The sequence below is a fragment of the Trichoplusia ni genome, chromosome 10, assembly GCF_003590095.1.
Source record: "Trichoplusia ni isolate ovarian cell line Hi5 chromosome 10, tn1, whole genome shotgun sequence".
In the NCBI taxonomy this organism is placed as follows: domain Eukaryota; kingdom Metazoa; phylum Arthropoda; class Insecta; order Lepidoptera; family Noctuidae; genus Trichoplusia; species Trichoplusia ni.
Window position 1 is genome coordinate 7,001,852 of NC_039487.1, and position 15,110 is coordinate 7,016,961.

The window sequence follows — 15,110 nt, forward strand, 5'->3', positions numbered from 1 at the left end:
TTTTAAAAATGTAATATCCGCTAAATCGATTATATCCTAGGTACACTCTATTGTTTAATGCTAGTGTTTGCAAATGAAGTTATGTACAATAAAATAAATACTTTAACGGTTTACAAAGGTTGTTTTAAATAGAAAAATAGAAATGTACTTTTTTTTAGACTTGGCCATTGTAATTGAGGCTAATATTTAAATGGGTAAACAAAGAAAAATAGTAGAATTTTTTGGTACATATTTCATTTGTGTAACGGCTAGGCCCAGAATCGGGTTTCTCCACTCAGATTATGTATTTCGGCTGTCACTGTAAAAACATAAATCGTAGTTAAATAACGCCTCTCTAAATTTTAAATCATTTAAACACTATATTTTTTTTCACTTCTATTAATAACAAAGTTCATTTTCATCTATTCAAACGTCACAAAGTAAAGTTTTTTTCATTGAGTGTGATTAAAAAAGAGGACCAGAAAGAGACCCTACTAACAGATAGATCAACATAACCTAAAAATAAAAACGCATACTCTCCAATTTTTTCTCCAAGTTCCACTTGTCTGAAGTCAGGTCAGTAGTTAGGACCTAGATAGCTTGTTCTCAGGTGTTACATCTTGTCACACAATGCGTTATCCATCGCCATGCTTTACTGAACCCATTCTCATTGCCATCCGTGTGGTGTTCTTGTATATGACCATGCTTTTAAGGGAATTATGGATAAATTAAATAACGTTTATTGTTTTTGTTTGAAGTTGAATTTGGGTTTCTTAATCTTGATGTACTTTTGAAGAATATTATTGATAATACCTACTACTTGATCCTTGAGTGACTAGATAGAGACCTTTGGTCAGTATGATGATGATTCTTAAAATTATGTGATGGAATTTTCATATAGCAGATATCAGTATAAGATCTATGGTCCATAGACCATAGATCTTATACTGATATCCATAGTCTATTAATATTCTGACTTCCATTTGTAATGTTATAGATACCTATAACAGATATTATTATATAGATGGTTGGCGCTCTTTGGGGGAGGCCTACGTTCAGCAGTGGACGGCGATGGGCTGAGATGATGATGATGATGATGAGATACCTATGGCCACTCAAATTTCATGTATTCATAACAACATGATTAGATTGGTCTATGCAAAATCAAATGCTCTGACCGCCATGCCATTAGCAATGTTTTCTCTTATAATTTATTAAAACATAAATATACCCAATGCTCAGTGATTTCTGATTGTAATAAACTCTAAAATTTGCGCAATAACATTTTAAAACAGGATTTAGCTATTTTTGAATTTTCATTGTTCATTATCGATAGGCATTTAAAATTAAACCATATAAAATGAACTTATAAAGTCTCCGAATAAGTCCAGAACAAGTGAAGATAGGAATGTTAATAAGGTCCTTTTTAACTCGTATTGTTGCCTTTTTGACGCAATTAAAATACTTAATAATAAATAGCGAATAAAATGCCTTACACTAGACTTCGCTTTTCATTTTAAGTTTGTTTTTAATTATCATTTGTGCCTTAAAAGTAGAATTGTTTTTAATGTTTCTCTGTAAATAGGTCTTCTTCGAAAGATTAATTTAAAATAATTATTACTGTAATACTTTGATTCTAGTTTTTTTTTATGTTAAGTTCCACGTTTTGTAATTGTCAAGATATATCTTTTGAAATTAAACATTTTTTTTTTTTTTTTTTAATGCGGACAACATCACATACATTGTTCTGAACCCAAAGTAAGTTGCCAAAGCACTTGTGTTATGGAATTCAGATACAACGAAGGTACCACAAACACCCAGACCCGAGACAATGTAGAAATGTGAATTTTTACATTGACCCGACCGGGGATCGAACCCGGGACCTCAGAGTTAGCGACACCTTGAAACCGGTGCGTACGCCACTCGACCACGGAGGTCGTCAAACCGAAATGTTTAACAGGAATTAATTATTTTATTGCCGTTTTAATAAACTTATTAACACTTCTAGTAATATTAAAAAAAAATTAGCAGCAGTGTATGTTATCATAGGGACCTGTGAATATTACAACTGTTTAGCTATCACGGTTCATGAGATACAGAATGGTGACAAACGGACGGACAGTGGTGCCTCAATAATAAAGTTCCGTTTTAAACCCAAAAAAAATACTTTTAAATGCTACAAGTTTTATCACTGATCTGACTTCCAAAATATTATTGTAATGATAAGTTAAGTTTATGTGATTTTTCTAAAAGAAATTTCATTTCATCGATTGCAATCATCGTTAAAGTTTTAAAAAATGACAGATCTTGCTAATATTATAGACGCAAAAGTTTGTATGTATGGATATTATTCCTCTTTCACGCAAAAACTACTGCACAAATTTAGACGAAACTTGGTACAGAGATAGCTTATAACCAGGAATAACACATAGGATAGTTATTAGTTGCGAGCTCGCGATCAACAGCTGGTTGCTTTAAATAATATAGTTATTAACGACGTCTTTTCCAAACACTAGACACCGTTTCTTTTTATTGTAAAAAGCAATGACTTCTCCTTAATTAATTAATAAACTAACATTCTATCTTAAGTTTTAAATTTATAATTATTATTTAGAATTTGTCTTTTTCTTTGAATATTGTTTTTTCTGGAGTCCAAAATAAGAAATAATAATTATTTTGCACTTGTTGGTATTTTAAACCGTTGTATGTAAAAACTGACCTTAAGGTGCTTTGTTGATGGTTCTACGAATAACATAATGGGTAACTATTTGAAATTGTATTAAAACTTAATTACTGAATACTTAAGTAATAAAAAAAATTAGCAAAACAACATCCTACTATAATGTTTTAATTATTATTTGAGTTCTTCTCTTGAAAATTAATTTTTTATTTTAATTTTCGTGGTTGCAAATAACATTTTGATCGTTTTTCCTTTCCTCAACACACAATTTTGTTATCTCTCAGCAATTATCAGAAAATTACATATTAAAACAGTTGCTAGAATTTAGACCTGCAACTATGTGCATAATAATTCAATCTTTGAAACCCTAGTTCACATAAATACTTAGACCTTTGTTTAGTCCTAGCTACCGCATTAGGTTAAGTAACCTGTAATGGTAGATTAGTGTGATAGTTAAATAAATAAATAATAATCTCGCAATCATCAATGCTCACCTTGGCCTTGCCTATACGAAAAGAGGGAGTGCCCAAGAGTGGGACGTACCTATTAGATACATTCTGGCGTTATAATCTGGCAAACTTTTTGCCTGCAATTATTAATTAGGTATTAAAAAAAAAAAAATTACTTGCATACATATTTTAAAACTACTCACTCTCAAAACATCGAATTCACAAAAAAAAAGACTAAAACCTACCCCACTCCCCAAAATCCTTAGCCCATGGTAACCCTATTCGTGTCGTAGTATGCGCGTGCGCAGTTCCCATAGTTAGTCGGTTGTTACGAACGTTACCCGCACTTGTACCGTGACATAATCCGCTTACCCACTAACAGCCGGATGCGGCGTAGGGTTAACACGTAGTAACGGGTTAACGTGTTACTAGGAGAAACTTCAAAGGTAGGGGAAATCTTGGCTACTGTTTTTTTAATTGCTTGTTCAGGAATTTAGTGTTTAAATTTATGCAGTTTTTACTCACTTCTTATATTGTATTAGGTAGGTGAGGTAAGAAGGTGTATGAAGGATTGTAAAGCATTGCCATACACCACACAAAAACACGTATGACTTAGCACGGCAGTTCAGGTTTAGTCAGTAAGATTCTGACACTACCCATTTGATCCTCCGAGGGAGTGGGTGTCCATGAGGATCCCCCCGCCTTACGGAAGGCGTGTTAAATTGTGGATCCCGGCTTTTATTCATACATCTTTGACAGTCGTTGCGAGTAGTCAGAAGCTAGAAAGTCTGACAATCAGTCTAACTCAAGGGTATCGTGTTACCCAGGTAACTGGGTAGAGAAGGTCAGATGGGCAGTCAATCCTTGTAAAACAGTGGTTCTTAGCTGAATCCGATAAGACAAGAAGCTAGGGTAGAGTAGGCCAATGATGACGTGGCGTTAGAAGCTCTGAACTGACACTACATAAAAAACAAGTTCAAGGGTTCATATCAAACCCAAGCACTTACGAAAAAAAAACAAATATTAAAAAAGAATTAAAAAATGAAAGAAAATTAAATAAATAGTTTAGCACAGCCCTAGCCGCAGCATCACAGGGATGTGCGCGGCGGATGCTAACCTAGTGCCACGTAACGGGACAGACACGCGAGCTTACTGTGGACATGCCGCGGCCGCACCTGAGATGTGGACTAACTTGAACATTAGAACTGATTTTCAAGTAGGCCTTTAGTTTTATTGTTAAATACCTAATTTTGAAAGATCTATATTATGGAGTGTAAGAGTCTTAAGTGTTGGTTTGTTTTTTTTTAACATAGGTGCTGATGTGTGTCGGATTATGTGTTGGTTAAAAGTAATTGAGTTATGCATAATATTTTCAAAGATTAACTTTTTGGTTAAAAGGCAGGAAAATGATGAGATTGTAAGATATAATAAAAACATTATTAAATGAAATGGCAAGTAACCACAAATTACTTCAAGCAGTATCATTATAACAATTGTTTTTTGCATAGATGTTAAAAAATGTAACAAAGAAAAATACAGTAATTTCTGTTATTGCCACCTATTAATATTGAGAGGTGATATCTGAAGTTAATATTTCTTCACTGTCACTCGTCGTATCCACATTAATCCAACAGCCAACATGTACAGCACGTCGCATGTGGCACACTGATCTACTTGCAAGTATTGATAAACGAAGATAACACGTTTTTATCCAATCACTTACTATGTAGCATCTACCATTGATTTATGTGCTAAAGAAATTATAAACACATCGTGTAGTATGTAATGGTTACACTTAATTATGTACTAGTATGTAATACGTTATTTGAGGTTAAGTTTATTTGCTTTTTCTTTGGTTTGCAGGTCATAAGAATGTTACTATATTCTACTCCGTATGGAATATCGGTGTTCAAACCTAGCCTGTTCGACTAGCGACCCCGTCCGTCAGCTCATGATTAAGGACTCCGGTTGGGTCCGAAACTAGTCGGACAATCCCGATGAATACGCGCAGGTAAACCGTTGAATCATTTTATAATGAATCATTCTCCGGATAGTTACTATAAAAACATAGTTTTAAATATAAGTATGTATACGCTTAGAGAGGAAGGGGGAAGCAAGGAAGACCAATAAAACTTTTTAGGATGAGATCAAGGAACGGTAAGAAGAAATGTACAAGGAGGTTAAAAAACTGGCCTTGGATGATATTGCATATAAGCACTTTTAAAGCTGATTCTCTTTTCTTTCTTAAAGAATTTGTAGAACTCTTCTGGAGATTTTCAATTATGAACCAGGGATTGAACTTTTTAGAGACCTTTTTATTCTGGAAAGTTCATAATGACATGCAAAAGAAACACTGGTGTAGTGTAGCTATTTAAAAGTATAATTACAAATGTTTCTAATGTGTTAATTTAGGTTTAATTTTCACAAGCCCGCATTAATTTTTGACACACAATTTATCAAATAATTATGACATTATTATAATTATTTGATATCTACATAATTAGCGAGTTCGTTATTAAATTATCATAATATTTGAACATGCTGCAATAATTTAGTTGTCATTGCAAAATTGAATTTTATAATCACGTGCTACTACGTGATTTTGTTTCGAAAGATTCAAATTTTTGGGAATTGTTGGTGTAATTTTTCAAAACATGATTATTTTTGGATATATAATAGGTATTTATTTTGGAAACCTTCATCAGTTTTAATTAATCTGCCTTTTGGTGTTAATTGTGAAACTTGAACTTTTACAATGTTCTGCCTCCTTGGAGTTATTTTCTTCTTTTCTGTAAGTATAACTACAAATTACTGTACTCTTTGGTTTGGAAAATGTTAAAAAATTTAATAGAATAACTAACTACTATTTCTGCAATGAATTTTTCCACAAAGAAAACTAAAATCATGTCCATTCCGAGTTTTTTTTGCTTATTTAACTTCTAAGTTATTCAATATCACTTAATTGACAAATACATATTTTCTAATGCTTATTTTAACTACAGTTGACAACTTTACAAGCGTGCCCTGACCCAATGACAATCCACATCCACAACAGCGACCGAGCCATCATCCTGCATTCAAATGACTGCGATCAACAACCCCGTTACCATGGCAACCAATATACCACAAACAACTGTGAACCTGACTGCAGATGTGTATCAAAACAGAATTATTCTCCGAGTCCCGTGACGTCATACCCGACACCTACTTGTTACTGCTGTACTCCTGTTTACGGTTGCCCAACGCAGTACCCAGCAACCAATACCGGTTCATATGGTTGCTCTGAACAGTTTCCGGTAGGTAATGCTGGTTCGTGTGGTTGTCCAACGCAGTATCCGGCAACCAACGCTGGCTCGGTTGGTTGCTCTACGCAATACCCGCCAACCAATGCTGGTTCGTGTGGTTGCTACCCGATAAGAGACGTTCCGTCATGCGGTGGATTCGATCGTGGATACTCAACGTATTATTAATTTCATATTCAATCATCATCATCATCATCTCAGCCTATCGCCGTCCACTGCTGAACGTAGGCCTCCCCCAAAGAGCGCCAACCATCCCATATCCAATATTAATGTTTTATTATTTGATGATTTTTGCATATGCGTCACATGTAACATTAAAATTCACTCATGTTTGTCATTTGAATAGTCACTTCTTACTTTTTCTATGTATACGGCTTTTTAATATATGCACCACTTTTTAAAATACTGTCAAAATGTGTTTTTTAATTTTATTTATGTGCTATTGTTTCTGTAACGGATAACTGCTTTAAATAAGTACTTAGTACAATTTGTCAAAAAACAAACTGTTTGAGTCATTTATGTTTCATTTTGAGTTCATTTTGGTTTTTTGGAAAAATAATGTTGTTTTAATTAAGTAACTCAACGTTTTAGTGTATGTATACAGTGAAAATATTTACAGAATTGCACTTAGCTTGTTAGCCAAATTACGTTGGACACTGAAATATATTCATAGATAATAATTTATTATCGTGCAACACAAAATGCATACATTTCGAAACACGTATAAATTGCCATAGCTGCGCCTGAGTCGGTCTGTGCGAAATCATTTGCAAAACCTAACTGTTTGCGCCATATCATAACAGAAATATTTTACAGAAGTATCATTACTATAAACTCTAGAAAACAGACTTGTATTTCTCACTAATACCTGCAACTGACCATTTTCCTAATCAACATTATTTTTAAATTTGTAAATCGAACTTCTGAATTCAACTGCATCTGTCTGTCGGCCATCTTAAAAAAACATGGCGTCGTTTTTTGTCAGTTTTGCAAGACAGTTCTTACATTAATTTGCTAACTAAATCGTTACTTCAAGTTTTACAACATTATTCATTGTAATTTGACATTTCATAGGAACGTTACAGATATTCGAGTGACCAAATATTTTCTTTCGACACGTCTTTATGTGTGGTTGACACGTTATTTCTGGTTGTTGCAAGTTATTTGATTGTTTTTTTTTGTTTGTAACAATAGTAATTGCTTTTATTTGGTATGCTGTAGATATTTCTTGGATTATCTTTAGTTGGACTTTAAATTTTGTTTATTTTCTAATTAGGAATTGTAATTTTCTCTCTCTCTCTCTTTCTCTGTCTAGTTATATTTTTGGTTCTTTATTTTTTCAAAAAAACGATGTTTAAATAAGTTAATCTTTAATAATAACCTTAAATACTAGTGGTCACAATAAAAAAAACACTATAAAGATAATTCGTAAATACGGTAATTTCAGGCGAAAGCACACTTGTTAACAAAATACCTGTAGGTATGATAGTAGGTTTCAACAAAATAAAACGAGTCAAATCTACGAAAAGCTTACAATTTTCTTAATAAATTAAAAGCTGTTAGAAACGTATCCCAAAGCTCCAGGCACGACATCTATGCAAGCCTCACTTACTGACATGAGGTAACCGTTACGCAACGTTTCAAGGATAGTGCAGGCAAGCGTTGCGCTGAGTTGCGCAACCCAAATGTCGAGTTAGGAAAGGAGTGGTTGCCGTGTCAAGGCACCTCTGAGTGGAAACTGAGCGCCTTTCCATTCGTTGGGCAACTGGATCTAGCCTAAATGCCAGCCGCGGGATACTAAGGGTTTTTGGGTACCTTTTGGTTGCCGAAAACAAAATTGGTTGGTTGAAAAAAATTGTGATATGAAAATGGTGGCTTTTGATTGTGTAGGCACGAATATATTTCTTGTTTATTATTGTTGCACATGCAACATATCTGAAAATATAATATATAATATAATATATATACTTATATTACTTTTTTTACTTAGGAACACAGTTTTTTATTGTGTATATTTCGATTATTTTTGATGTACTTACCTTTATATAAATTTCTAGTTCTAATCTAAGTCCATTGCAATACGTTTGATAAAGGGCTGGGAAGGAAATAAAAAAAAATCGAATTCACGAAAATTACTTCTCATTTTGTTATTGATAACTGATATTATTATTTATACCAAATAATAAAATATTTCGTTACTCTATTTCAGCATCATCAACTCAATATGGTAGTATTTGAATTACCTAGAGTTAATACTGTAACGTTGTTAAAGTGCCTGCAAAACAGCCTATTTGAAATAAAACCTTTTGATTTTGACACAAATAGTTTCCTTACCACTTCTGCCTACCCTATTCACTAATAATACCATGATATTACGATGTGTATTATTTATAGGAAGTCCCACCTTGAGCGTGGACTATCCTTGGTACATTAATTGCACTTAGCAATAAAATGGCGGTAATCGTTCTATTATTGCAATTACATGGCTGTTTCATAGTTACAGAAGCATTGCTAATTCTTTGCTTGTTATTTATTTGTTACTTAATATTTATAAAGTTGCGAGAGATGTTGCGTTTTCTAGTGATTTTTTATACGTTTGATATTTTTTTCTCGTCAATTACGGGTAAAAGTACATAGTTGTATTTTTAGGTTTCCGTTCATATTGAATATTGCAAATTTTTGCTGATGTTTTGATCTTGGGTGAAATTAAACGAGATTTGAATATGATTTGAAGAGATTCTTATAACTTACTAGCTGTTGCCTGCGACTTCGTCCTCGTGGTAAGAAGATATAAGTTAGGAATTATTGAACGGAAGCCCTCGAAAATTAATAATTTTCCCTGTTTTTTCCACATTTTACATTGTATCTTCACTCCTATTAGTCGCAGCGTGATGGTATATAACCTAAAACCTTCCCTGATGACTGGGAATTTTTCAATTTGAACCAGTTGTTCCTGAGATAAGCGCGTTCAAACAAACAAACAAAGTCTTCAGCTTTATATATTAGTATAGATATGGGTTCGAATATTTTTTGAACCGTCGAAAATTTTTGTTTGTATCTTGTATACTATTGTAAAGGCAAACCAATTTATAATTAGTAATATATTTTTATACACCAATGTTTTATATTAAATCTTCACTGCTTACCTACACCATTAATTCACGTATATTTTTCTCCAGCGCAACAATGCTGGATACCTAGTCATAACATCAAAATAAATAAGGACTATTTCCATCTAGATAAACAGCGTGTATTACAACTGAAAACATTACATAACTGTATTTGTTCGATCATAATAATATCATAAACGTGTTTGTACAAACATATTATTAGATTATAATGTAATTGTTTATTTATTTGTTATGTTAATGACAAGGTCATACGTCATTACGTCGTTTGTCAGTCATTTGTCATGGGTTGTTGAATTGTTTTAGAAATTGTCAAAAGATCCATGATTTGTTTCAGCTGACCAGGTAATATTCTTGTTATATAAATTATTTCTAGGGTATTTGTGATGTAGAAAAACATAACGATTGAAGAAATGCTTGGAGTGGAGAACCTTTATCAGTTGGGAGTATAAAGGGATAGATAGTAGCTGATTCTCGGACATACTAAATATCTACCTGAATCTTAATATTATAAAAAACGGTTCTGAAAGTGTATGGTAACTAACATTGTTACTCGAAAATTTAACTTATTAATATATTTTGCGGACCTGGTTGTTAGTCATGGAGGCAAAGAGTAGTGTTATAATAAAAATATTAAGTCATAAAGAAATATTTTTTTATGATTATCATTATTATAGACTCCCGAAACTCTATATCATAATAATACCAGCCTATTTGCATTCCACTGCTGGGCATATGGCATATGCCTGTTCCCGTGTAGGGAACGGTCGGCCGTTGATTTTTTGAGTTGAGTAATAAATAAAAAAAAGCCCTTTGTTACGCACAGCAAAAACAAGCATAGATAACTACTCTTGCTCACTTAGATTTAACTATGACATATAGATTGTATTCTAATGAATAATAATATAATAATAAATAATAAAAAACATAAACTTTGCAAGCAGAAACATATAACTTGCAAGGAATCAAACCTCCAACCTTGCACATACAAATCCGTCCATTGAACCGCTATACAACAACGACACTATCTATCATAATACTTACACAATATTCAGTCGACCCTTCTATTACAAATCAGTACTTGTACCACTTATTTTTAAAGCAGTACCATTACCAGTGTGGGAGTGAAACAGCGCTATATATGACAAATAACGACCTCTCGCTTCAACAGTACGGACACAACTTTAACAGCGCATAGTTGCCGCGCAGGACATCCTAAGTTGCACAACTCCTGTTTATGCGTTGCGTCATACAATATGTATGACATGTATGTGTACATACAATTTGTATGAGATTGAAGGGACACGTGTTGATCTAGTTATCATTGGCTGTGATATTGTATTGCTTTGCCCTACGGCTTTTTTGTTATGTTTATATTGGTATGTGGATTCACGTGATAAGAATTTGATAATAGGTTGAACACGTTTAAGTTTTTTTTGTATGAAGTAGTTTTTTTTTAATGTTTATTAAGTGGAGTTGTTTTATTTAAAATTTGGTTGGCTATTGTCTTGTATAAATATATATTTTTTTGTGTAGTACTTAATAAACTTATTCAACTTAAGTAGCTTAGGTTCCTATCTTTTTTCTTTTAATTTATAATTGTTTTTTTTTTATAAGATTTTTCTAACAACCAGTTACACTTAATTAATATTGGTAACTAATTAGTTACTTTATTACTTAACACAAATTAAAAATGTAGTAACAATAATTACGATTTCCTTTTCAGGAAGTTCATGAACCAAGAAGATTGTCACAGAAATGGCTTAAAATAATCTAAATATGAAATAAGGAAACAACAATAAAAAACTACTCACTATCACTAATAACAAAACGAGACACAAAACAAAAACCAGACATTCTTTTACACAGCTAAACAAACAGTATCATTTAAAACATAAATCCTACTCATTAAGTAATATTATTGCGTATGTAAAAGTGAGATAGCGCTCTACAAATCTCATAGCGGCGTTTCTTTCACACAACTACGATAACGATACTTTAAACTTTGTAGTAGACCCTTTGAACGCATAACCTTGCCATAAATAGCTCTTTATTACATCACATGTTACGCAATGTCACAATCAAAATACATATGTGTGTGTGTGTGCGCGTACGCATGTCTTGTTAACTCGAGTGTTTTGTAAAGATAGTTTTAGGGCACACTAATGATTCCTAGTGGGTTTGTGACTGTTTGACGATATTTAAGGGTCTACCACCATGTTTTAAAGTGGTTACTATGGCTGTGGAAGCGTCATAGCGTATATTATGGCGTAGAAAGGTATCTCTCTTCTAGATCCGCAGTAATATTATCTCAAAATAAGGTATATGTTGTCTGACGTGTACCTAAGGCAAATATTGTGCAGGTTTCAGCATCTATATACGCAACATCAATCAGTTTTAAGTCCTTGTTACAAATAATATTCCAAAACTTTTACATAACCTTATCTAGTGTCAAAGTCTCAAACAAAGCGCAGCTTATATTATGAGTACTAGACAACTGATTAATTAACATACTTTTGTACTTAAATTTTAATAACGTCATTATTTCGGTTTCTACCAAGGGAAATTTACACTAGTCAGACAGTGACAGTTATAGAAGCCAAACTATACACAATATGTTAAGAGGAGGTGGTGGTTAGACCTCGAGGTTTAGAAAATTCATACAACTTACAGCACTTTGTCACTCCATCAACGTCTGTTCATGCGAAATTAAGAACAGTTGTTTAAACGGATCTACAGGATAAAATTTCAATTGATTAAGTATGATGGTAAACTACGTGGCAACCGGCTGACATGGTATGGACATGTTTTGCGGAGAAATGAGAGTCATTTGGTGAGGAAGGCCTTGAGTATGGATGTGGATGAATATAAGGGAAGAGGACGACCAAGGAAACGATGGATGGATTGTGTGACAGACGATATGACTGCAAATAATGTTTCTTGTGAGATGACGTCAGATAGAAAGGTATGGAAGGAGAAGACCCCAAATAATAATTTTGATAAGGGCAAGGGAATGATGATGATGATGATGGTACGTTGAGTAAAATAACTATTATTTATCATTAAAAAAACATGTTTTATCTTGACGTCTAAAATGCGAATTCCCATAATACATAATTATAGTACATACTTCTAAGAATACAATTATTATGCATACTTACACACACGGCGTCATTGATAGCGCCTTGTTGAGAATTTCCTTATTATACAATAAATTCTATTTATATACTTATGATACAAAGCTGATTCACAAACGCCACTTCAATGATGCAATATTAAAAATAGATTCAATTAAAGGTAAGTGTACACGTAAGTTGAAGATAAGCAATAAATAACAAACAGATTTATTATTTAATTAGCTACAAGATAAATCATCAATTAAAATATTTTTTTACAATAAATTAAACTAAACTAATAATTACATTTTTAAAACTATAGCAATATAAAAAGAAAAATATACATTATTTACAAAGCGGCAAAAAAGACATCTTCATCACTGCCAAAGTCGGGAAATGTGCCCAGAGGACTGGCTGCATTGCCACGTTAAGAATATTATTATTTATTATTTCATTTATATTGGCTATGCTGTCTGTTAGTCAGTCATCAGGCTGTATCTTATATCCCGAGACAGCTCAGTTAAGTATTTTCTTACTATTTTCTGCTGCAAATTAAGAACAAACAAAAAAAAAATTGTCTCCCGGGTTACCTTCAAAATTTGTCACCCAACCGATTTATCTATCTTAGCCAGGCCCAAGCCAAGTCTTTTTGGTAATATTTTGGTTGAAAGAGAATTAACTAAAGTACTATAATAAACAGTTTGAAAAATAAGTTCTTTCTATTAATAATAACATCAGTCATTAATAAAAAAAAAAGAGTTTTACTATCCGAGTTTCGAACTCCCTACCTTACATTCTTAACCTACTCTTACAACCAAAGATCACACATATCACTTATCGATTAATTACTATTGTATTATGCCTTACATGAAGCCTTAAGGTCAACCGGAAGTGTCGTGCCAATCGGAAGTAGAAACACGTTGTAAGCATTGCGTGTGATGTAATTCTTAACAAAGAGTTAGTCATGATTAACGAAGGTTAAAGAATGAAGGATGTATGTGTTTTTTTATTTATTCTAGATGGTATATATTATGTGTAGCAAGGTTTTGCAGTTGGATATTGTTGTAAAAAGGACAATTTTGGTAAGGAATTGTATTTTTTTAGGTTATTAAAATGTCTCTCACACAAAGAAATTAATGTAATCTTTGATTCGCGGAGCTTGTACAACATTCAAATGACATTCACAAAGACACCCAAAACTTAAAAAAAATCATTCATGGATCACACAAACGCTTTTGTCCTACGTGGGGATTGAACCCGCGAGAAATCGCGCAGAGTAGGTTTGGGTTGATAACCTCAACCAATCGGCTATCTTTCAGTACTATTATTAATTTTAAAACTCAGTGGTTTTAATTGTACAATTAACGCTGTTTATCGTCGGTATTGCAATTTTCGTAATATTTACCTTTATTATCATTAAATAGCGTCTTTTACAGATTTATAAAGTACTAGCTTTTCGCCCGCGTTGAGGTCGGTTATATCGCGTTTCCAAGAGAACTCTTCAAAAGTCCGGGATAAAAACTATTCTATGTTCTTTCTCAAGGTCACTTCTATCTCTGTACCAAATTTCATTCAAATCAGTTTAGTGGTTTAGACGTGAAAGCTTAACAGACAGACAGGCAGACAGAGTTACTTTCGCATTTATAATATTAGTAGGGATAGTCACTGTCAATTACATGATAACAACCTAAATACCCAAAGATTGTCATGCTTATCAATGGATAGAGCTACCCTTGAAAAACGAAAGAGAAAAACCTAGATTCGAACCACCTACAACACACCCAACGCTATTGAAACTCTACTTTTACTTAAAATCCATCTTATACAAAAAAAAACGCGTTAATAATAAATAAAAATATAGCCTTGATTCCCTCCATTAACCCCCTTAAAATACAATTTTCCAAGTATCAAAACCATCCTTGGACCTTAAGGAACATACAAAAACATTTTTAACATCATTTTTATTTATATAGATGAAACAGGCCAAGTGAATTACCCACAGTCCCTGGGATACAAGTACACAGCACGCATAGTTCACAATTGCCGAAACAACAATAGACTATCGAAATAGTTCACTATGTTATGCAAGGAACTATCGGCTGCGCAACTGACTTAGATTTACAAGTGGGCCACGTGCGGGCTGTATACGACGAATTTGTGGCTCGGAGTTAATGTTTGTTCGGAGATAAAATGTTGGATGAATTCTGTAGAAAAAATATTGGATTGATTTTGTATGATTATTTTTTTATTGTTATATAAAATTACATAATAAATTAAATACTCATGAAGTAAAAGATTAGTTTTGGGGGCGAAAAATATATACTTGAATATGATGTAAGTTACGAAACTAAAGTTTAGTTGGTTATTTGTTAAATGCTAACAAAAATTAAGTAATTGTATACTTAGATAGAAATTAAAACACTTGTTTTATTGAAGTTAATAATGAAATAAAATAA

The 15,110-nt window shown here is 32.9% G+C and overlaps 1 protein-coding gene across 1 annotated transcript; it reads left to right on the forward strand.

The window, feature by feature from the left end:
* The first annotated feature begins 5,830 nt into the window (after positions 1-5,830).
* LOC113498332 lies at positions 5,831-6,616 on the forward strand. The gene is made up of 2 exons (XM_026878317.1): positions 5,831-5,899; positions 6,111-6,616. Exons 1-2 carry the CDS (start codon positions 5,864-5,866, stop codon positions 6,576-6,578), a joined length of 504 nt encoding a protein of 167 aa, XP_026734118.1. The 5' UTR covers positions 5,831-5,863; the 3' UTR covers positions 6,579-6,616.
* Positions 6,617-15,110: the final 8,494 nt, after the last annotated feature.